The 24,510-nt window shown below is 46.5% G+C and overlaps 1 protein-coding gene across 10 annotated transcripts in view; it reads left to right on the top strand.

Annotated features, from left to right (window-relative positions):
* The window catches only part of LOC144610509 (voltage-dependent P/Q-type calcium channel subunit alpha-1A-like), a 398,212-nt gene that overhangs the window by 253,480 nt on the left and 120,222 nt on the right, over positions 1-24,510 (top strand). For all 10 annotated transcript variants that reach the window (XM_078429269.1, XM_078429265.1, XM_078429261.1 and 7 more), the window contains 5 exons: positions 2,627-3,081; positions 4,904-5,048; positions 7,502-7,631; positions 10,397-10,456; positions 12,523-12,629. In XM_078429269.1, the coding sequence (XP_078285395.1) occupies positions 2,627-3,081; positions 4,904-5,048; positions 7,502-7,631; positions 10,397-10,456; positions 12,523-12,629 (897 nt within the window). The remainder of the gene's footprint in view (positions 1-2,626; positions 3,082-4,903; positions 5,049-7,501; positions 7,632-10,396; positions 10,457-12,522; positions 12,630-24,510) is intronic.

Raw genomic sequence — 24,510 nt, 5'->3', positions numbered from 1 at the left:
GTGGAGGCCAATTCTCTAAAATGCATTCAAGAGAGAGCTGGATAGAGCTCTTAAGGATAGCGGAGTCAGGGGGTATGGGGAGAAGGCAGGAACGGGGTACTGATTGAGAATGATCAGCCATGATCACATTGAATGGCGGTGCTGGCTCGAAGGGCCGAATGGCCTCCTCCTGCACCTATTGTCTATTGTCTATTGTCTATCACTTGGCTAACTCACAAAGTGCACATCAACTCCCCTCCCCAGCATCTGCACTTCTTTCCCACACACACACACCTTCACACTAGTTCTATGTTATCCCACTTTCCCATCCGCACCCTACACACAAGAGGACCATTAAACTATGGGAATCAGACGATGCTCCTCAGTTTGAGACTTGGTCAAGAGAATTAATGGGCGTCTTACACGCAGAGAGGCTGAGATATCAATTGTCCGGCAACCCTCAGAAGTTCTTCAACATATGGAACCCAGTGCTGCAGCAGATTAAGCACAAGTAAAACTATCTCCTCAATGCCACACGCAATTCACCATCTTTGAATCCAGCAGTGAAAATACTGAAAATCATCTTGACTCATGTTTTTGTGTTTTTGTCTTTTTTGTCACATTGCAGTTATGTTTTTTTAATTTAGATTTTTTTAATGTATTTATTTGTTTTTGTTTGGTTGTTTTCATGATTATGTAGGGAAGGGGAGGGGTAGGATTTACTGTTGTTATATGCACTGTAATTAATTAAACTAAAAATTAAAAAAATATACATTAAAAAAAAAGAAAGTCACTGGGCTAAAACCTACCGAGGGATCACTTGGCTAACTCACAAAGTGCACATGAACTCCCCTCCCCACAGCAGAGAAACATAGAAACATAGAAAATAGGTGCAGGAGTAGGCCATTCGGCCCTTCGAGCCTGCACCGCCATTCAATATGATCATGGCTGATCATCCAGCTCAGTAACCTGTACCTGCCTTCTCTCCATACCCCCTGATCCCTTTAGCCACAAGGGCCACATCTAACTCCCTCTTAAATATAGCCAATGAACTGGCCTCAACTACCTTCTGTGGCAGAGAATTCCACAGACTCACCACTCTCTGTGTGAAGAAATGTTTTCTCATCTCGGTCTTAAAAGACTTCCCCCTTATCCTTAAGCTGTGACCCCTGGTTCTGGACTCCCCCAACATCGGGAACAATCTTCCCGCATCTAGCCTGTCCAACCCCTTAAGAATTTTATATGTTTCTATAAGATCCCCCCTCAGTCTTCTAAATTCCAGCGAGTACAAGCCCAGTCTATCCAGTCTTTCTTCATATGAAAGTCCTGCCATCCCAGAGATCAATCTGGTGAACCTTCTCTGTACTCCCTCTAAGGCTCGAATGTCTTTCCTCAGATTAGGAGACCAAAACTGTACACAATACTCCAGGTGCGGTCTCACCAAGGCCCTGTACAACTGCAGCAGAACCTCCCTGCTCCTATACTCAAATCCCCTCGCTATGAATGGCAACATACCAATCCTCTTGCTATGAATGCATCTGCATCTGCACTTCTTTCCCACACACACACACCTTCACACTAGTTCTGTGTTATCCCACTTTCCCATCCCCACCCTACACACAAGAGGACCATTAACCTGCAAACCCGCACGTCTTTGGGATGTGGGGTCGGAAACCCACGGGGTCGCGGGGAGAGCATGCAAACTCCACACAGACAGCACCAGAGGTCAGGATCAAGCCCTGTGTCTCCGGCGCTGTGAGGCAGCAGCTCTACCAGTTGCGTCTCTGTGCCGCCTTTTGTTTTACTTGATTGTTTCTTCAAACTGAACTTACTTTTGTTGTTGTTTACGACGGGTTTTACACAGTACTATGTTTCCATATCTGTTGTGCCGCTGCAAGTAAGAATTTAATCGCTCCGTTTCGGGGCATTTTACATTAAAATAAAACATATAAGAAGATGTAAGAAACATTTAGACGGGTACATGGATAGGACAGGTTTATGGACTAAACGCAGGCAGGTGGGACTAGTATGGGTGGGAGATGTTGGCCAGTGTGGGCAAGTTGAGCCGAAGGGCCTGTTTCCAGGTTTTAAGGCAGCACGGTGGCGCAGCGGTAGAGTTGCTGCCTTACAGCGAATGCAGCGCCGGAGACTCAGGTTCGATCCTGACTACGGGCGCCGTCTGTACAGAGTTTGTACGTTCTCCCCGTGACCTGCGTGGGTTTTCTCCGAGATCTTCGGTTTCCTCCCACACTCCAAAGACGTGCAGGTTTGTAGGTTAATTGGCTGGGCAAATGTAAAAATTGTCCCTAGTGTGTGTAGGATAGTGTTAATGTGCGGGGATCGCTGGGCGGCGCGGACTCGGTGGGCCGAAGGGCCTGTTTCCGCGCTGTATCTCTAAATCTAAATCTAAATTATTGAGTGTTAAAGTATTTACACCGTTATGGTGTCAGCACATATTACATACTACTATAGTAAATCTAAAAAATTCTATGACTATCAGTCTGGTAAAACATTCTTGAATTTTGAGTTGGGTGAATGAAGTTCTAGCTCTCTGTTCGTATTGTGGTCAGTGTGTGGGTTATGTGGGTAAACTCTTTATGACGTGTTTTGCTTAATGCTTCTCTGTTATTATGTTTCGCTGTCGCAGAGAGGGCCAGGGCACCGTGGCCCCAGTACCGGGCGGCCCAGCCTTGTCCACCACACGGCCGGTACAGCAGGACATCAGCAGGCAGAATGGCCAGCACGCCGAGGACATGGACAACCTCCGCAACACCAAGCTGGCGACGCAACCCGCCGACCCCCGGAACGCCGGCAACCCCAGGGACACGGCCAACCCCGCCAACCCATCCAACCCCTCCTCTGGCCCCCACAACCCCGGCAAAGTGGCCAACCACGCCAACCCCCCCAACCCCAGTGGCAACCCCCTCAACACCGCCAATCGCAAGGCTCCCACCACCAACCCCGGCAACACCGGCAACCCCAAGAACCCAGAGAACAACCTTATCATGACCAACCCCGGCAACCCCAACAACATCGCCAAGCCAGCTCAGAAGCCCGATCACACCACGGTCAACATCCCCTTTGCCGATCCCACTCTGCAAGGTAAGGCTGATGGTGCCGGGAGTGGGGGGAGGGGGGGGTGGGATGAGCTGGATTCAGTTTAGTTCAGAGATACAGCAGGGAAACAGGTCCTGCAGCCCACAGCTCACACCGACCATCGATTGGTGATCATCACCCATCATCAAATTAGCAAAGGCTTGGATAGAGTGGATGTGGAGAGGTTGTTTCCACTAGTGGGGGAGTCTGGGACCAGAGGGCACAGCCTCAGAATGAAAGGATGTGTAGGAAAAAAACAGCAGACGCTGGTTTAAATCGAAGGTAGACACAAAATGCTGGAGTAACTCAGCGGGTCAGGCAGCATCTCTGGAGGGAAGGAATGGGTGACGTTTCGGGTCGAGATTTTTCTTCAGACCCAAGCTAAAACGCCCGGAGTTTCATTTCCCGCTCCCTTTAAACTCACCGAGTTTAACGAATAATTAATTTTACTACTGCGTAACATGGAAACAATTAGTGAAGTGAAACTGTGTTTGGGCAGCAATACAAGGAATGCCCATGGATGCCAACAACCTTCCTCCCCCAACACCCCAGACGTTTACAGGCAACAGGCTATTGAGGTTTGGCTGTTTAACGTGAGATGGGCCGTGTGGAGAGGCGAGGGGGTGGTGAGGCAGAGATTGGTAGGCAATAGGTGGGTTACATAGAAACATAGACATAGAAAATAGGTGCAGCAGTAGGCCATTCGGTCCTTCAAGCCTGTACGCACCGCCATTCAATATGATCATGGCTGATCATCCAACTCAGTATCCCGTACCTGCCTTCTCTCCATACCCCCTGATCCCTTTAGCCACAAGGGCCAAATCTAACTCCCTCTTAAATATAGCCAATGAACTGGCCTCAACTACCTTCTGTGGGAGAGAATTTCACAGACTCACCACTCTCTGTGTGAAAAAAAACGTTCTCATCTCGGTCCTAAAAGACTTCCCCCTTATCCTTAAACTGTGACCCCTTGTTCTGGACTTCCCCAACATCGGGAACAATCTTCCCGCATCTAGCCTGTCCAACCCCTTAAGAATTTTGTAAGTTTCTATAAGATCCCCCCTCAATCTTCTAAATTCCAGCGAGTACAAGCCGAGTCTATCCAGTCTTTCTTCATATGAAAGTCCTGCCATCCCAGGAATCAATCTGGTGAACCTTCTCTGTACTCCCTCTATGGCAAGAATGTCTTTCCTCAGATTAGGAGACCAAAACTGTACGCAATACTCCAGGTGCGGTCCCACCAATGCCCTGTACAACTGCAGCAGAACCTCCCTGCTCCTATACTCAGGTGAGGATGGACAGACAAAGGCAAATGAGGGAGGGGAAGGAAGTTTAGAGAGACACGGGGTGATAAGATGGAAGATGGGACTAGTATGGGGGCAACTTGGTCAGGGCCTGTTTCCATGCTGCATAACTCTATGATAGTAGTATTGACAAATAGAGGCAAGAGGGAGAAGATCAAGTCAATGGATATATTTAAAGCAGAGATAGACAGATTCTTGACTAGTGCGGGTGTGGGGAAAAGGCGGGAGAATGGGGTTGAGAGGGAAAGAGAGGTCAGCCATGATTGAATGGCGGAGTAGACTTGATGGGCCGAATGGCCTAATTCTTCTCCTATCTCTTATGAACATGAACGGAGGGGTGAAAGAGGTTGGGGGATGATCAGTGGAACCATTTGAGGGAGTGAAGGATAGACAGATGGACGAGGTGGGTGGGGAAGGGAGGGGAAACCTATAAAGCTGGATGTGTTGATGCTGATCATTGAGCCTGGTGTAAAACACAAACTCAAGCAACTCAAACTCAAGCCCCTTCCATTTTGCCTCCCCAGTCAACAAGAATGCGAACACGGACGCCGTGCCCAAAAAGGAAGAAGAGAAGAAAGAGGAGGAGGATGATGAGAAGGGTGATGGGGAAGACGGTCCGAAGCCAATGCCGCCCTACAGCTCCATGTTCATCCTGAGCACCACCAACCCGTAGGTCACTTGTCTGCTCTAACGCTGCCCAACCGTGTGGCCTACCCTTCAGTCAGCTAGCTTGTGTACATGTTTAGAGATACAACGCGGAAACAGGCCCTTCCGGCCCACCGGGTCCGCGCCGCCCAGCGATCCCCGCACATTAACACTATCCGACACCCACTAAGAACAATTTTTACACTCATACCACGCCAATTAACCTACAAACCTGTGCGTCTTTGGAGTGTGGGAGGAAACCGAAGATCTCGGAGAAAACCCACGCAGGTCACGGGGAGAACGTACAAACTCCGTATAGTAATATATAATATATATATATATATATAACACGATAATACCATAGCAGTATATAATATGTACTAACACCATAACACTATAAATACTTTAATAATAATACTTTAACAATAATAATAATAATAATAATAATACTTTAATAATAATAATAGTGGTATATAATATATAACACTATAAATGCTATGATACTATAGCAGTATGTAATATGTACTAACACCATAACACTATACTCAATACTCAATAATACTATGGTAATATATAATGTAAATATATAATATATATAACACTATAATACCATAGCAGTATATAATATGTACTAACACCATAACAGTATAAATACTTTAATAATAATACTTTAACAATAATAATAATAATAATAATAATACTTTAATAATAATAATAGTGGTATATAATATATAACACTATAAATGCTATGATACTATAGCAGTATGTAATATGTACTAACACCATAACACTATACTCAATACTCAATAATACTATGGTAATATATAATGTATATATATAATATATATAACACTATAATACCATAGCAGTATATAATATGTACTAACACCATAACAGTATAAATACTTTAATAATAATAATACTTTAATAATATTAATAATAGTAGTATATAATATATAACACTATAAATACTTTATTAATGATAATAATAATAATAATAGTGGTATATAATATATAACACTATAAATACTATGATACTATAGCAGTATGTAATATGTACTAACACCATAACACTATACTCAATACTCAATAATACTATAGTGACATGTAATATATTACACTATAATACTATAATATTGTAGTATGCGTTATGAAATAATACCATAATACTATAAATACTCAAATATTCAATAATACTATAGTAATATAATATACTAGACCAAGTGGACCCATTGGGCCCAAACCTCTCCTGCATTGGTCCTGCATTGGCATTGCATCGGTGCAGCACCCTCTCCTCCCCCCTCCACACTCCCCCCTCCCTCCCTCCTCCCCCTCCCTCCACCCCTCCTCCCTCCTCCCCCCTTCCCCTCCACTCCATCCCCTTCAACCCCCCTTATCCTCCCTCCTCCCCCTTCCCCATCCCTCCACCCCCCTCCCTCCACCCCCCTCCTTCCCTCCCTCCCTATGAGATAGATTTAAACTTTAAAATGTGAATAACTTTTAAAATATAACACCGATTTCAATGAAACTTCTTCCATAGGCACCAAAGGGATTTTAGGTGGGCCTAAAATTGTCGCGCTATCGTGTACCGTTTTGGATGTAGTTCAGGAACAAACAAATAAACAAACGAGAGTTTTAGTATATAGATAACACCATAATACTATAATTCCATTGTAGTATGTAATAATACCATAACACTATAAAAACTTTAGTACAATAATACTATGGTAATATGTAACACTATAATACTATAATTCCATAGTAATATATGATAATACCATAACTCTATTACTAGTTTAATACTCTATAAATATGTACTCTATTACTAGTTTAATAATCTATAGTTTAATACTCTATAAGTATGTACTCTATGACTAGTTTAATACTCTATAGTTTAATACTATTACTAGTTTAATACTCTATAGTTTAATACTCTATAAGTATGTACTCTATTACTAGTTTAATACTCTATAGTTTAATACTCTATAAGTATGTACTCTATTACTAGTTTAATACTCTATAGTTTAATACTCTATAAGTATGTACTCTATTACTAGTTTAATACTCTATAGTTTAATACTCTATAAGTATGTACTCTATTACTAGTTTAATACTCTATAAGTATGTACTATACTATGAGTGCTAGAACACTGGGCTATAACACTTTGTCGTGGACTGGGAGGTTGTTGGACTGGTTAATGGTTAATGTCACTGCTGCAGTAAACCATCTTTTTTATTATCAAAAATAGTTTATTCAATTATGATACAAAACAATACTTATAAAACAAAACTGCAGTAACACACCCACCACCCTAGAACAGAATCACCAAATTATCTAAGACACTAAATTTTCAAATAACTATAGCACAATCCTTATTGAGGACGCATTCCACCACCCGCGGTGCCCAGCGCACATGGACAGCAAATGGTCCCTCTCCTGTACAGTAAACCTCCTTGCTGTGCGATGTTCCCTACAGACTGCGCCGAGCCTGCCACTACATCGTGACCCTCCGCTACTTCGAGATGTGCATCCTCATGGTCATCGCGATGAGCAGCATTACGCTGGCCGCAGAAGATCCTGTCCAACCCAACGCCACCAGGAACAACGTGAGCTCACAGCTTTGCCCGAAAACATTCTGTTGTAATTCTAAGATAGAGAAAGTGCCTGTGTGTAGGGGGGGGGGGGGGGGGGGGGGGGGTAGGTGGGATGGGGGGAGGAGTTAATGGCAAGAAACATGTTCCCAATGTTGGGGTAGTCCAGAACAAGGGGCCACAGTTTAAGAATAAGGGGTAGGCCATTTAGAACGGAGATGAGGAAAAACTTTTTCAGTCAGAGAGTTGTGAATCTGTGGAATTCTCTTCCTCAGAAGGCAGTGGAGGCCAATTCTCTGAATGCATTCAAGAGAGAGCTGGATAGAGCTCTTAAGGATAGCGGAGTCAGTGGGTATGGGGAGAATGCAGGAACGGGGTACTGATTGAGAATGATCAGCCATGATCACATTGAATGGCGGTGCTGACTCGAAGGGCCGAATGGCCTCCTCCTGCACCTAATGTCTATTGTCTATTGAAAGCTATCTTTCCAATATTAAGCAAGAACTGCTGCTTTGTGATAAGTAGAATTAACAATTTTGTCTTAAAATCATCTCTCAAAAGAGCATTTGGATCTTAGACCCTTAGATTCTATAGTTAGTTTGCCGATTGTCTCTAGGGTTGCCAACTTCCTCGCTCCCAAATAAGGGACAAAGGGCGATCTCACCACCCCGCGCCCCACGTGACCTCATCCAGCCAGTGGCCACGTGCTCCCGCTCCACCAATGGCGGCCGCCCGGGCCGGGAGACGGGTTGCTATGCAACCTCAGTTAGGCGGCGCCCTGGCCTACACTGTCCGGGACCACAGCGGCCCCCGGGCTACAGTGTCCGGGCCTACAATGTCCGGGTCTACAGTGTCCAGGCATACAGTGTCCGGGCCTACAGTGTCAAGGCCTACAATATCCGTGTCTACAGTGTCCAGGCATACAGTGTCCGGGCCTACAGTGTCCGGGCCTACAGCGCCGTCCAGGCCTAATACAGGACAAGGGCAATCCCTTACGGGACAAATCAATTTAGCCCAAAATACGGGATGTCCCAGCTAATACGGGACAGTTGGCAACCCTAATTATCTCCTTTCACAACAAAATGGCAGCACAGAAACAAAATGGCTGACTTCCACTTCAATGTCACTGGTCACTGACTCCATGCAGCAGTAGATCGCTAAGGTGTGGGGTGTAGTTTGGCCCAATATCATAGATAGGGATGGAGAAAAGGGATGAAAACTCTCCTCTGCTCCACAATTAGATCATTTTATCATCAATTTTATTCATAAATGGTGAAGATTCAGAGCACAAAATGGGTCCTAATGTTAGCATGAGCCCAGGGGTGAGGTTGGCTGGTTTAACATCGCCTTTTGTAGAGCAAAGGAGAACATGGATGGAATTAAGCAAGGTACTTAAACCGATAGAGGCTTTGGTAAAATGGAGAGGATGAAGGTATCACCCTTGACAATAATTGGATCAGAAGGAAGATGAAAATATTTTCCTTTATTTAGGAGTCAGGAACTTCCTTGAAGGTGCAATTATTAATGGAATTGCTGCAAAGATCCCTTAAGATAGACGCAAAATGCTGGAGAAACTCAGTGGGACAGGCGGCATCTCTGGAGAGGAGGAGTGGGTGACGCTTTGGGTCGAGACCCTTCTTCAGACCCTTTTACCCTTGAAGATACCCTTGTTAGCTTTGAGGTTAGAATGTGAGCAACTAAGCAAGAGGCAAAAAATATATATTTTTAATGGTCACAGGCTAAATGATACACAAACTGTACAGGTCTCAGTCATTATAAGCAACTGCTGGAAAAAAATGATCGTTTAATTGTCAGGTTGTGCGAAACGTGGTCTGTTCCAGATGAGTTGAGTATAGGAGCAAAGAGGTCCTTCTGCAGTTGTACAGGGCCCTAGTGAGACCGCACCTGGAGTACTGTGTGCAGTTTTGGTCTCCAAATTTGAGGAAGGATATTCTTGCTATTGAGGGCGTGCAGCGTAGGTTTACTAGGTTAATTCCCGGAATGGCGGGACTGTCATATGTTGAAAGACTGGAGCGACTAGGCTTGTATACACTGGAATTTAGAAGGATGAGAGGGGATCTTATCGAAACGTATAAGATTATTAAGGGGTTGGCCACGTTAGAGGCAGGAAACATGTTCCCAATGTTGGGGGAGTCCAGAACAAGGAGCCACAGTTTAAGAATAAGGGGTAGGCCATTTAGAACTGAGATGAGGAAAAACCTTTTTCAGTCAGAGAGTTGTGAATCTGTGGAATTCTCTGCCTCAGAAGGCAGTGGAGGCCAATTCTCTGAATGCATTCAAGAGAGAGCTGGATAGAGCTCTTAAGGATAGCGGAGTCAGGGGGTATGGGGAGAAGGCAGGAACGGGGTACTGATTGAGAATGATCTGCCATGATCACATTGAATGGCGGTGCTGGCTCGAAGGGCCGAATGGCCTTCTCCTGCACCTATTGTCTATTGTCTATTGTCAGGTGGCAACTGTCTCAATACTGCAGATAAAAGGTGTAGGAAAGAACTGCAGATGTTGGTTTAAATCGAAGGTAGACACAAACAGCTGGAGTAACTCAGCAGGTCAGGCAACTTCTCTGGAGAGAAGGAATGGGTGACGTTTCGGGTCGAGACCCTTCTTCAGACTGCAGATGTTTCCCTGGGAGTGAAAACTTGTTTGCTTGTCCTTCCAATTAAAACCTGTCTGTGCTGAGGATATATTTTTAATTTTTAACAGCCACCAGGTCAGGCAGCTTGGTATTTACTTAACATTTTTATTCCTTCTTTTCACAGGTTTTGAGATACTTTGACTATGTATTCACTGGAGTCTTTACCTTTGAGATGGTTATTAAGGTGAGTCAGTACTGCTCAACAAGGAGACGCAAAGAACTGCAAATGCTGGAATTTTGAGCAGAACGCAAAGTGCTGGAAGGACTCAATGGGTCAGGCAGCATCTGTCGAAGGAACGGATAGGTGACGTTTTAGGTCAGGACCCTTCTTCAGACTCCACCTCAGTCCAAAGAAGGGCCCTGACCCAGAACGACACTCATCCATTCCCTCCATTGATGCTGGCTGTCCCACTGAGTTACTCCAGCGCTGGCGATTTGCAGAAGATAGACACACAGTGCTGGAGTAACTCAGCGGGCCAGGCAGCATCTCTGGGGAGAAGGGATGGGGGACATTTCGGGTCGGGAACACACTTGTGTTTTTGCATTTCTGCTGCCAGTTTTGTATCCGTTTCAAAATCTTCCAAGGTACTTTACACCAGTTGTAATGTAGGAGACACCACTGCCAAATTGTGGACGCGAATATCCCACAAATAGTACTAAAATAATATACAGTGATGAGCCAAAACATTATGTCATCATGAGCACTCTGCAGCTATGCAGCCCCATACGCAGCAGGGTGCGATGCACTGTGTATTGTGACACATTCCTCCCGTGACCACCATTAAGATTTTCTGTGACTTGTGCCACAGTCGACCTTCTGTCGGTTCGGACCAGACGGGATAGCCTTCGTTGCCCTCGCGCATCGATGAGCATTGGGCGCCCAACACCCTGTCTGTCGCCGGTTTGTGGTTTGTCCCTCCTCGGGCCACTGTCGATCGGTACTCACCACTGCTGACCGGGAGCACCCCACAAACCTTGCCGTTTCAGAGATGCTCTGACCCAGTCGTCTGGCCATAACAATTTGGCCCTTGTCAACGTCGCTCAGGTCTTTACTCCTGCCCATTTCTCCTGCATCCAACACATCAACTTCAAGAACTGACCGTTCACTTGCTGCCTAATATATCCCACCCCTTGACAGGTGCCATTGTAACAAGATAACCAATGTTATTCACTTCGCCTGTCTGTGGTCATAATGCTTTGGCTCATCGGTGTATTTCAGGCTTTGTTGGAGGGATAAATATTATTCAGGAAACAGAGATTTCTCCGTGCTTATTGAAATATATCCCTTGGGATCTTTACATCCTCCTGGTAGGGATGATCATGACACAAGCTGCTGGAGTAACTCAGCGGGCCAGGCAGCATCTCTGGAGAACATGGATAGGTGGTGTTGGACTCGAAACCATTCTCCACACTCGAAACGTCACCTATCCATGTTCTCCACGTGGGCGAGGTGTCGACGAGTTATCCAGACAATGAAACTCACTGGGACAACGGTGAATCTACACCTCATTTTCCTCATTATTGGTTGCTGAGGGGACTGGGGTTAGCTGTGATGTCCTTCAACTAGGAGTGCCTACCAAGTCTCAGAGACTTGGAGAGGGAGTCAACTGTGGGCGATCACGACACAGGTTCGATCCCGACTACGGGCGCTGTCTGTACGGAGTTTTTACGTTCTCCCTCTGACCGCGTGGGTTCTCTCCGAGATCTTCGGTTTCCTCCAAAACTCCAAAGACGTACAGGTTTGTAGGTTAATTGACTTGGTGTGTGTGTAAATTGTCCCTAGTGTTTGTAGGATAGTGTTAATGTGCGGGTCAGTGCGGACTCAGTGAGCCAAAGGGCCTGTTTCCACGCTGTATCTCTAAACTAAACTAAACTGGCACAGGCTAGATGTGCCAAGCCAACCCACTGGCACTTGGCGTGAAAGGTGAGCAACTAAGGAAAGTTGAAGGTAGACATAAAATGCTGGAGTAACTCAACGGGTCAGGCAGCACCTCTGGAGAGAAGGAATGGGGTAGGGTCTCGACCCGAAAGGTTACCCATTCCTTCTCGTCAGAGATGCTGCCTGACCCGTTGAGTTACTCCAGCATTTTATGTCTACCTTCGATTTAAACCAGCTTCTGCAGTTTTCTTTCCTAAACTGGCAGGGGCTAGACGTGCCAAGCCAACCCGCTGGCACTTGGCATGAACGGTGAGCAACGAAGGAGAGTTGAAGTTTAGCCGCATTGAATGATTTTCTCCACCTCTGCACAGATGATCGACCTTGGATTGGTGCTGCACCAGGGGGCCTACTTCAGAGATCTCTGGAATATCCTGGACTTCATCGTCGTCAGTGGGGCACTGGTAGCGTTTGCTTTCACGTAAGTCTCTTCCCAATCTCCCGTGCCTGTTTTGGAAGCGATTGCTGTCCAGGAATGGAGTTTGCAGTGTGTTTGGTTTCTCCTGACGAGTGAGGTCCGGTGTGGTGTGCGTTGCCTCTGCCTGTGTCTCTATGCCTGCAGAGAGAGGAGGGGGTTGCATGCCGACTGTACTTAGCAAACTTTTCACGTTCTAAGTTTTCATAAGTGTTCCGAGCCAGAACCAGCTGGAAGCATCCCCTGGTAGAGCTGCTGCCTTACGTCACCAGAGACACAGGTTGGATCCTGACCTTGGGCGCTGCCTGTGTGTGTGTGTGTGTGGGGGCAGTTTGCACGTTCTCCCTGAGACCATGTGGGTTTCCTCCGGGTGCTCCGGTTTCCTCCCACATCCCAAAGACGTGCGGGTTTGTAGGTTAGATGACCTCTGTAAATCGCCCCTAGCGGCTGGGAGTGGATGTGACAATAGACAATAGACAACAGGTGCAGGAGGAGGCCATTCAGCCCTTCGAGCCAGCACCACCATTCAATGTGATCAAGGCTGATCATTCTCAATCAGTACCCCGTTCCTGCCTTCTCCCCATACCCCCTGACTCTGCTATCCTTAAGAGCTCTATCTAGCTCTCTCTTGAATGCATTCAGAGAATTGGCCTCCACTGCCTTCCGAGGCAGAGAATTCCACAGATTCACAACTCTCTGACTGAAAAAGTTTTTCCTCATCTCAGTTCTAAATGGCCTACCCCTTATTCTTAAACTGTGGCCCCTTGTTCTGGACTCCCCCAACATTGGGAACATGTTTCCTGCCTCTAACGTGTCCAACCCCTTAATAATCTTATACGTTTCGATAAGATCCCCTCTCATCCTTCTAAATTCCAGTGTATACAAGCCTAGTCGCTCCAGTCTTTCAACATACGACAGTCCCGCTGGTCACGGTGACGAAGTGTGGGCGTCTCAGTGGCGCCGGGGGGAAAGTTGCTGCCTCGCAGTGCCAGGGACCCGGGGTTCAATCCTCACCTCAGGGTGCTGATGTGTGGAGTTTGCACGTTCTTCCTGTGACCAGGCGGGATTAGACAATAGACAATAGACAATAGATGCAGGAGTAGGCCATTCGGCCCTTCGAGCCAGCACCGCCATTCAATGTCATCATGACTGATCATCCACAATCAGTACCCCGTTCCTGCCCTCTCCCCATATCCCCTGACTCCGCCATCTTTAAGAGCTCTATCGAACTCTCTCTTGAAAGCCTCCAGAGAATTGGCCTCCACTGCCTTCTGAGGCAGAGCATTCCACAGATTGTGAAAGTGGGGTAACAGAGAACAAGTGTGAACGAGTGATCGGTGGCCCTGTACCCTGAATATTCACTCTCCTCGTTATTGTCACACTGATGTGAGCACCATCTACAGAGAGCACTGCAGTTACTTTCTCCAGCTGCTCCACCAGCGTCTGCCAAACTCGTGACCGCAACCTCTGGTATGGGTCAGGCTGGCTGGCAGAAGCAAGGGAACACCATACCTTTATAGAAACTGCAGATGCTGATTTACACAAAAGGACACAAAGTGCTGGAGTAACTCAACCGGTCTGGAGAACGTGAGTAGGTGACGTTTCGGGTCAGGACCCTTCTTCAGACCCGACCTGAAACGTCACGTAGCCATGTTCTCCAGAGATGCTGCCTGGCCCGCTGAGTTACTCCAGCACTCTGTGTCCTTTTGTGGACACCCCGTCCATTTGTGGTTTTCACCTCCACCACCCTGACTTGGAAAGAGCTTCTCTCCACCATCCAAGTCCTGGAGCACGTTCACCTAACAACACTGGGGATTTTTCGTTTTTTTTTTACGCAAATACTTTATTCCTAAACAAAAACAAACACACAAAGTAGGTACGCGATCAAATCAAAAGCCGCCTGTATCGGCAGTTCACAAACAAAACAATTATCAAATTAAAATTCCGCCAACTCTGTCAACAATACATTCGACCTCCCGCGGCGACCAGCGTTCACGGAAGGTCTCCAGCTTCCCCGTGGGCACCGTGTGTTCCCTCTCCAGGGACACGCAAGCACAGACGTAACCCCGGAAGAGGGGCGGGCAGCCGATCCCAGTGTGGCCGTCGACTACCCGCTGCCTGGATCCGCGAACGGCCATCTTGGCCAGGCCCAGGAGCAGACCAACAGGGAGACCCCATCCTCCCTCCCGACCCTCCCCCCTCTGTACCGGGTGCCCAGAAATCAGGAGTGCAGGACTAAAATTCTTGCTATTGAGGGCGTGCAGCGTAGGTTCACTAGGTTGATTCCCGGAATGGCGGGACTGTCATATGTTGAAAGACTGGAGCGGCTAGGCATGTATACACTGGAATTTAGAAGGATGGAGAGGGGATCTTATCAAAACATATAAGATTATTAAGGGGTTGGACACGTTAGAGGCAGGAAACATGTTCCCAATGTTGGGGGAGTCCAGAATCAGTGGCCACAGTTTAAGAATAAGGGGTAGGCCATTTAGAACGGAGATGAGGAAAACCTTTTTCAGTCAGAGAGTTGTGAATCTGTGGAATTCTCTGCCTCAGAAGGCAGTGGAGGCCAAGTCTCTGAATGCATTCAAGAGAGAGCTAGATAGAGCTCTTAAGGATAGCGGAGACAGGGGGTATGGGGAGAAGGCAGGAACGGGGTACTGATTGAGAATGACCAGCCATGTTCACATTGAACAGTGGTGCTGGCTCGAAGGGCCAAATGGCCTACTCTTGCACCTATTGTCTATTGTCTAAATGGAGCCAAAACATTGGGAGTCACCTTCAGTGCATGGAGTGCTGTTGTACTCAAGGCGGCTGCTCCCCTCCACCTTTTCAATGGTGATTCGGGAGGAATGATAAACACTGCCCTTGCTTGTTGTGAAAGAATGAACCAATGACCTGCAAGCCTCTGCCCCTCCGCAAACCCATTCTGCCCCTCTCCCATCAGGGCTTGCATGTTGAGGTGGGGATACAAACGAGAAAAAGATTCTATACACTTGTGAAAACGCTGAAAGTTGTGAAAATGGCTAAGTAGTGAAAACGGTTCACATGTTGTTTCTTGAATGCACCGGTGTAATGTAGACTGTGAGCAACCACAACAAGGTTTTAATTATCGGTTGGGGCTTTGTTTGATTAGTCCACTTTAACCGATAATCACATGAAGTCTCGTTGTCAAATACTCAAATTTCTACTCGCATTCCATCTGGTACGTTTCAGAGCTCCAATCTTCCATCATTAACCTCGTGCACAAATCTCTCCTGCTTTTGAGTTGTTGATTCCGCTTTTCATTCCTTGTTCTCCTCTCATGTTCCCCGCCATTTAATCGTTAGCCACCGTGGCGACAGGCTGGGATTCGGTACTGATCCCCATTCATTTCTAGATGAGGAACGCGGGTATCAAGAATAAGCCGTGCTTTCTGTTTGTAACCAACGTTGTCACAACCCATCCAGTAGTCCAACAACATGTGTGTGGTCTCACTTGGTTTCGACAGTCAACTAAATCGTGGTACAATGTGTAGGAAAGAACTACAGATGCTGGTTTTAGTCGAAGGTGGACTCAAAATGCTGGAGTAACTCAGCGGGCCAGGCAGCATCTCGGGAGAGAAGGAATGGGTGACGTTTCGGGTCTGAAGACTGAAGAAGGGTCTCGACCCGAAACGTCACCCATTCCTTCTCTCCCGAGATGCTGCCTGACCCGCTGAGTTACTCCAGCATGTTGTGTCTACCTTATGTCTTGGTACACACCTGCTGGGAAGTGGATTTCCAATGCAGTATGACAATCATGTTCATTGGCATGATACCTTTCATATAGTGCTCGAACGATTGCATTTTAAAAGGAATTTAGGAGGCTTTGGGATGAATCATCTTAATTATAATGGTAATGTGCTTCAATAATATCAACAGCAGTGGAAGGCCTTGCACAACAGAGAATAAGCTACTAGTGGCTATTCCCATTGATATCAGGGTAAAATATCACGGCTGGCTGATCATGGCATTACATTTAACTTAGTCAAGCTGCCGATTTTAGAACATCGATGTTTAAATGAATAAAGGTACGTGTAAAAACAAACTGAGTAAAAGCAGAACGGTGAAACAAGGAAGTGCAGATGCTGGTTTACAAAAAAAGACGCAAAGTGCTGGAGTAACAGTGGGTCAGGCAGATGCTGCCTGATTTGCCAAGACCCTCCAGCACCTAGTGTCTTTTTTTTTGTTGTAAGGGCCCAGCTTTTCTTCATGGGTAACTAAAGTATGGAACTACTTGCTTGATTAGGTTTTTCTGGTCAGATTGGGTGAACGATTTGATCTAACACAGAGTTTTAAATGGTGCAACACATTCTTGATATGTTCTGTTGTTCTGGCGAGTTTTACTGATGTAATCCTGGTATTTTGGTTGTGATGGAATGGAGAAGAGAAGGTTCTTGAGTCTTATATGTCTTACAATGAGTGAACCCAGTAAATAACGTGTCTTTCAGATTCTGGGATTCACTACCGATCCCCAACGTCAAAATTGGAAATAGTTTATTTACGTATTCCTTCCAACTTATTGGTTTTCCAATTTCAGATTGGACTGGTTGAATTATACCAGTACATTAGTTCAGTTTAGTTTATTGTCACGTGTACCGAGGTACAGTGACAAGCTTTTGTTGCGTGCTAACCAGTCAGCGGAAAGACTGTGCATGATTACAATCGAGCCGTCCACAGTGTACAGATATGGGATAAGGGGAATAACATTTATTGCAAGATAAGTCAAGTAAAGATGGTCTCCAATGAGGTAGATGGCAGGTCAGGACAGCTCTCTAATTGGTGATAGGTGGCCTTACCCATGGAACATCTTGTGTCACACCACATTTGACCAATAATTGACCCTTTTTCATGATTGACATTGGTTTGAATGAATGAATGAATAGGTTTATTGGCCAAGTATGTGCACGTACAAGGAATGTGCCTTGGTGCTCCGCTCACAAATGACAACACAGACATACAGTTAACAATTAAGAATAAAGCATAAACACATCAAAACAATAAGGGTACAACATTACGGTTTCTATTCACTTATGCCACAAGTTTGAAAGGAACAAAGTGGGATGTGATTGTGATTTCAATTTAACAGGATCATCAGTACAGCTTCCTTGTGTTTAGTAGATTAACATTACCTCAATGTTACCTACCCACTAACATGTTAGTTTTAGTTGGAGATAGATACAAGATGCTGGAGTAACTCAGCAGGACAGGCAGTATCTCTGGAGAGAAGGAATGGGTGACGTTTCGGGTCGAGACCCTTCTTCAGACTGATGTCAGGGACAGAGATAGAATGTAGTCGTAGACTGTAAGACTGGCGGGAGAACTGGGAAGGGGGAGGGGATGGAGAGAGAGGTTGAACGATGGGTTGTAAGCTACCCAAGTGAAATATGAGGTGCTGTTCCTCCAATTTGCGCTGGGCCTCACTCTGACAGTGGAGGAGGCCCAGGACAGAAAGGTCAGTGTGGGAATGGGAGGGGAAGTTAAAATGTTTGGGACGTCATTGGAATGTTATCTAGGTACACCCATACCCCCACCACATCACAATCCCCACCTCTCCTTCCCCATCCCCTCCTTGGCCAAATGGCATTCGTGAAAGTGGGAGAAACCGTTCAGCAAGTTCGAGACCATCGAGGGCATCAGATGCATGAAGCAGATCTTGGTTCCAAGATGGCGCCCAACCGAGGTGACGTGACTATGTGTGTGCTAACCACAGAAGCAGATCTACAATCACATATTACAATCGCTCCACATTCTTAGATATACACTGCAAACAGGTTCGGTTGTAATCGAGTGTTGTCTTTCCGCTGACTGGTTAGCACGCAACAAAATACTTTTCACTGTACCTCGGTACAGGTGACAATAAACTAAACTCAACTAAAAATATCAATAATTCATCGCGTGCGAATGTGGACACGAGTTACCACAAAGTGGTAACTATTCAGACAAATTTAACGTCGAAGTAATATCAATCTTTCAAAATCTCGGACGATTAAGCTTTTCGGATTCTCTGAATACTAAATGCTCCTCAGGCCTTGACACCAGACTGACTTGTTGCACGCTGATGTGGTAGGAATTGCGTTGTTGGTGTTTGGGACTAGTGATTTGCTCGAATCTCCTTGGAAACAACAAGACTGTCTGTCTCCAAGACCTCTTTCTGCAAACCCTCCCCACCTCACCCCCACCCTCACCCTCCCAGAGTACTGTATGTGCACGATTCATGGAATCACTGGTCCACACCGAACCACTCGTACCAATCACGCCCAGTAGCTTCCAGAGTGTCTTGCCAGGAGGGCTGAGTGATCCCACCTTGCATGATGGTTGTAGGGTTGAGATGGACCCCATTGCCGTGCAGTGTAAGCTACAGGCGAGGGTGGGGCATTGGCAAAGACCTAAATGCCAGAAGCATTGGTTGCATGTTGCATGTCAGTGCATGCCGTAGGTTTGGACGAGATTCCGTCTCTTCGCCTGTGGGGTAGCGGGCCACGTCTTTGCCAGGTTGCGCGTTCAAGTCCCACCTCGGGAGACTATGGCAATAGACAATAGACAATAGAAAATAGGTGCAGGAGAAGGCCATTCGGCCCTTCGAGCCAGCACCGCCAATCAATGTGATAATGGCTGATCATTCTCAATCAGTACCCCGTTCCTGCCTTCTCCCCATACCCCCTGATTCCGCTATCCTTAAGAGCTCTATCTAGCTCTCTCTTGAGAATTGACCTCCACCGCCCTCCGAGGCAGAGAATTCCACAGATTCACAACTCTCTGACTAAAAAAGTTTTTCCTCATCTCAGTTCTAAATGGCCTACCCCTTATTCTTAAACTGTGGCCCCTGGTTCTGGACTCCCCCAACATTGGGAACATGTTTCCTGCCTCTAACGTGTCCAACCCCTTAATAATCTTATACGTTTCGATAAGATCCCCTCTCATCCTTCTAAATTCCAGTGTATACAAGCCTAGTCGCTCCAGTCTTTCAACATATGACAGTCCCTTCAGTGCAGCACTGGGGGAGTGTTGCGTCGTCAGATGCGACACTCAGTCGAGGTGGGGTGCCACCTTCTCCCTCCTTGAGGACTGCGAGGAAAAGCAGCGGAGTTGTCCTTGGAGTCCCGGCCAATATTTAACCTTCAAACGTCAGCCTCCCTGAAAAAAACCTATCATTGTGGACCTCACTGTGCACAATCTATTCGTTGAACCGTAAACAATGGTGAGTATGCTTCAAAAGCACTCTCTTGCCCGAGAAACCCTTTAGACTACCTGAATATGTCCATATGCACAATCTATCTGTTGAACCACAAGCCATGGTAAGTATGCTTCGAAAGCACCCTCTTGCCTGTGAAGCCCTTTAGGCTATCCGAGTTGCATCCATATGAGATCCAACAGCATCATCAATTGTCACTCGTAGTGTTTCAGGGATTGTTATCAAAGGTGAAGTGTAGACACTAGAAATGACAGCCGTTCAAAGCTTGGGACGGCACGGTGGCGCAGCGGTAGAGCTACTACTGCCTCACGGCGCCAGAGACCCGGGTTCCATCCTGACTACGGGCGCTGTCTGTACGGAGTTTGTCCGTTCTCCCCGTGACCTGCGTGGGTTTTCTCCGAGACCTTCGGTTTCCAAAGACTTGCAGTTTTGAATAGGTTTGGTATAAATGTAAATTGTCCCTAGTGTGTGTAGGATAGTGTTAGTGTGCGGGGATCGCTGGTCGGCGCGGGCGCGGTGGGCCGAATGACCCGTTTCCGCGCTGTATCTCTTAACTAAACTAAACTAATCACAGATTAGTGCAGGTATGGAACGTAGAATGATTTCCCAGTCGTCAACATTGATCTCCATCCGCAGAGTGATGTGAGCTATTCTCCTGCTCACCTGAAGTCACTGAATGTCGGGGTAAAGAGAGGGCGTGCAGGAAATATTCAGTGGGTCACGGTTGCATCTGTGGAGAGAGAAATGCGATTAACGTTTCAGATTGAGGAGCTTTCATCAGAAGAAGTTAGAAAAAAAACCGGAAGATTGACACAAAATGCTGGAGTAACTCAGCAGGACAGGCAGCATCTCTGGAGAGAAGGAATGGGTGACGTTTCGGGTCGAGACCCTTCTTCAGACCGTCTTCAGATAAACAGGGTTTGCAATGCAGAGAAAGGGGGAATAGAACAAAATGGAAGAGCCTTGATAGAATAGAAAGCAGGAAAGAGTGGATGATGGTGCAGCGTGAATGGCAGAGAGAGCAGGACCTTCCGGCACGGTGGCGCAGCGGTATGGTTGCCGCCTTAAAGCGAATGCAGCGTCGGAGACTCAGGTTCGATCCTGACTATGGGCGCCGGCTGTACGGAGTTTGTACGTTCTCCCCGTGACCTGCGTGGGTTTTCTCCGAGATCTTCGGTTTCCTCCCACACTCCAAAGACGTGCAGGTTTGTAGGTTAATTGGCTGGGCAAATGTAAAAATTGTCCCTGGTGTGTGTAGGATAGTGTTAATGTGCGGGGATCGCTGGGCGGCGCGGACTCGGTGGGCCGAAGGGCCTGTTTCCGCGCTGTATCTCTAAATCTAAATCTAAAGGACCTATATAAGATAGCAAGAAAAAAGATGTAAATAAGGTGTGAATGGGAATAACATAAACATTAACAAATCTTCTGAACATAATTTATAGTCCAGAAGCTTGCAACAGACTAGTGGAAAGTTGTTATGTTCCATGTGGACTTTACAGCACAGGAACAGGCCATTCAGCCCTTCAGGTCTGTCCAGCCCTCTGCAGTCCATCCTGCTGGATATTTGGCTGTTGATATTGCTGGAAGATGACGGCTTCATTTGTTTAAGTTTTGCAAATGGAATTGAAAATTGCCCAGTCATAAATAAACACCCCACTTCTGAAGTTGTAATGGACGATTGTTGTTGAGTTCTAAAGTCTTGGAGTCCTGTTAACCAGTTCACGCATCGTGCCAATTAACAAAGCCATTCGTCAGAACCAAAGACACTAGAGGAGTAAGATAGACCACTCGACCCTAAAAACCGTAGTATGCCATGACGACATTTTAGTAGGCAGAAACTTGCAGAGACATTTAAAAATAAAAATAACACAAATCTGTGAATTGATAGATGAGATATATTCTGCATTTTAATGGTATCATCACACATCCTGTTCCCCCAAAACACTGATTACACTGCGAGAGGCGGGTTTTGCTTACTAAAATGGCGGACGTTACGCTCCTTTGCGTACTACACTTCAGTATAGGCGATTTCAACGAAGTGGTCCATCTTGCTCCTCTAGTATCTTTGGTCAAAACCATGGACATCCTTCCTCGTAAGGATGCTGGTTTAAACCAAAGACAGACACAAAATGCTGGAGTAACTCAGCGGAGCAGGCAGCATCTCTGGAGAGAAGGAATGGGTGACGTTCGGACTAGTAGGCCTTTCAGCAATGCCACACACCTCGTGGAACTGCCAACTGCAGGCTTCCACGTTGCAACTTGGCAAAGGGTCACCCCTTATTGTAGCTGACAATAAGCTGTCAAAGAAGCCAAGGAGTTAGCACTCCACTTTGTCAAAGTCAACTGGAAATTGTTTAATGTTGACCAATCCTTCCATCTCCCTCCATGGAACCATACCTGGCTGAAACACTTTGGTTCAATGTTGCTGGGCTGATTGGTCTTACCTGCCTTAATACGTTGAACAACAGGTTCCACACTCAAAAATGTGTACAAGCTCACTCACGTACACACCTGCACTCTTGTATATGCAAGGAAGCATGTGCACTCTCACTCTCTGTCTCACTCCCTCTCTCACACACGTACTCTTCTGTACTCTCTCCCACACTCTCTCTCCCACACTCTCTCTCCCACACTCACTCTCTCACACTCTCTCCCACACTCACTCTCCCACACTCTCTCTCTCACACTCTCTCCCACACTCTCTCTCTCTCTCTCACTCACTCTCTCTCTCACACTCTCTCTCTCTCACACTCTCTCTCTCACACTCACTCTCTCACACTCTCTCTCCCACACTCTCTCTCTCTCTCTCTCTCTCTCTCTCTCTCTCTCTCTCTCTCTCTCCACACTCACTCTCTCACACTCTCTCTCTCTCACTCTCACTCTCTCACTCTCTCTCCCACACTCTCTCTCTCACACTCTCTCTCTCACTCTCTCTCTCTCTCACTCTCTCACACTCTCTCTCTCACTCTCTCTCTCTCACTCTCTCACACTCTCTCTCTCACACTCTCTCTCTCTCACACTCTCTCTCTCCTACTCTCACTCTCTCTCTCACTCTCTCACACTCTCTCTCTCACACTCTCTCTCTCACACTCACTCTCTCACTCTCACTCTCCCACACTCTCTCTCTCTCTCACTCTCTCTCTCTCACACTCTCTCTCTCTCTCACACTCTCCCACACTCTCTCTCTCACACTCTCTCTCTCACACACTCTTTCTCCCCCACTCTTTCTCAACCACACTCCCTCACGCACTCTCTTTCCTGCACTCTCTCCCACGTAGTCACACACACACACACACACACACACACACACACACACACACACACACACACACACACACACACACACACACACACACACACACACACACACACACACACACACACACACACACACACACACACACACACACACACACACACACACAACTACAGGACCAAGACTTTAATAGGAAATCACACAGTCAAGATTGTGATCAATTGCCCCTGATACAGAATTGTACCCGACTTGAATTTTACGTTTCTCTTGTTTAGTACAAACCAAAAGTACTGCCAGTAAGACAGATCTATATATATATATTATATAAGAAAATAACTGCAGATGCTGGTACAAATCGAAGGTATTTATTCACAAAATGCTGGAGTAACTCAGCAGGTCAGGAGAGAATGCTGCCTGACCTACTGAGTTACTCCAGCATTTTGTGAATAAATACCTTCGGCCAGTAAGACAGAGAGTGATACCTTGTGTCAAAAGAATAAAGAGCATCATTCTAGTGGAATAACCAGATATGTGCTGGTGCCATTGACCGTTTTCCACTGAGTGGGGAATTGAATGGAATCTGGGAGCAGGACTTGGTATAAGAGGCAGAGCTTTTAGGAGGGGATTTTGTGAACACTTCTAACTACAGAGGGTGGCAGAGAATTAGAGATTTCTCCTGGAGAAAAAGACAAATGAATGCGGGTCAATTGTTAACTCGAAGTTACACGTCTTGACATGCAGAGTCTTCAAGGCGATAACATGGAGGATGAAGTTGGTGTATGGAGTCAGGTTTCAGTTCAAATATAAACAGGTTCGAGGAACTGCTCGGTGGTGCAGTGGCAGAGTTGCTGCCTCACAGCGCCAGAGACCCGGGTTCAATCCTGACTATGGGTGCTGTCTGTACGGAGTTTGTACGTACTCCCCGTGACCGCGCTGGTTTTCTGAGTGTGCTCCAGTTTCCTCCTACACTCCAAGACGTACAGCTTTGTAGGTCATTTGGCTGTGGTAAGTTGCAAAAATTGTCCCTAGTGTGTGCAGGTTAGTGTACGGGGTGATCGCTGGTTATCATCATATCATACATATACAGCCGGAAACAGGCCTTTTCGGCCCACCAAGTCCGTGCCGCCCAGCGATCCCCGCACATTAACACTATCCTACACCCACTATGGACAATTTTTACATTTACCCAGCCAATTAAACTACATACCTGTACGTCTTTGGAGTGTGGGAGGAAACCGAAGATCTCGGAGAAAACCCACGCAGGTCACGGGGAGAACGTACAAACTCCTTACAGTGCAGCACCCGTGGTCAGGATCGAACCTGAGTCTCCGGCGCTGCATTCGCTGTAAAGCAGCAACTCTACCGCTGCGCTACCGTGCCACCCTGGCACGGACTCGGTGGGCCAAAGGGGCCTGT

Source organism: Rhinoraja longicauda, chromosome 37, assembly GCF_053455715.1.
Source record: "Rhinoraja longicauda isolate Sanriku21f chromosome 37, sRhiLon1.1, whole genome shotgun sequence".
In the NCBI taxonomy this organism is placed as follows: Eukaryota; Metazoa; Chordata; class Chondrichthyes; order Rajiformes; family Arhynchobatidae; genus Rhinoraja; species Rhinoraja longicauda.
Note: the sequence above shows the minus strand (reverse complement) of the source record. Positions and strands in the feature narration are given on the sequence as shown.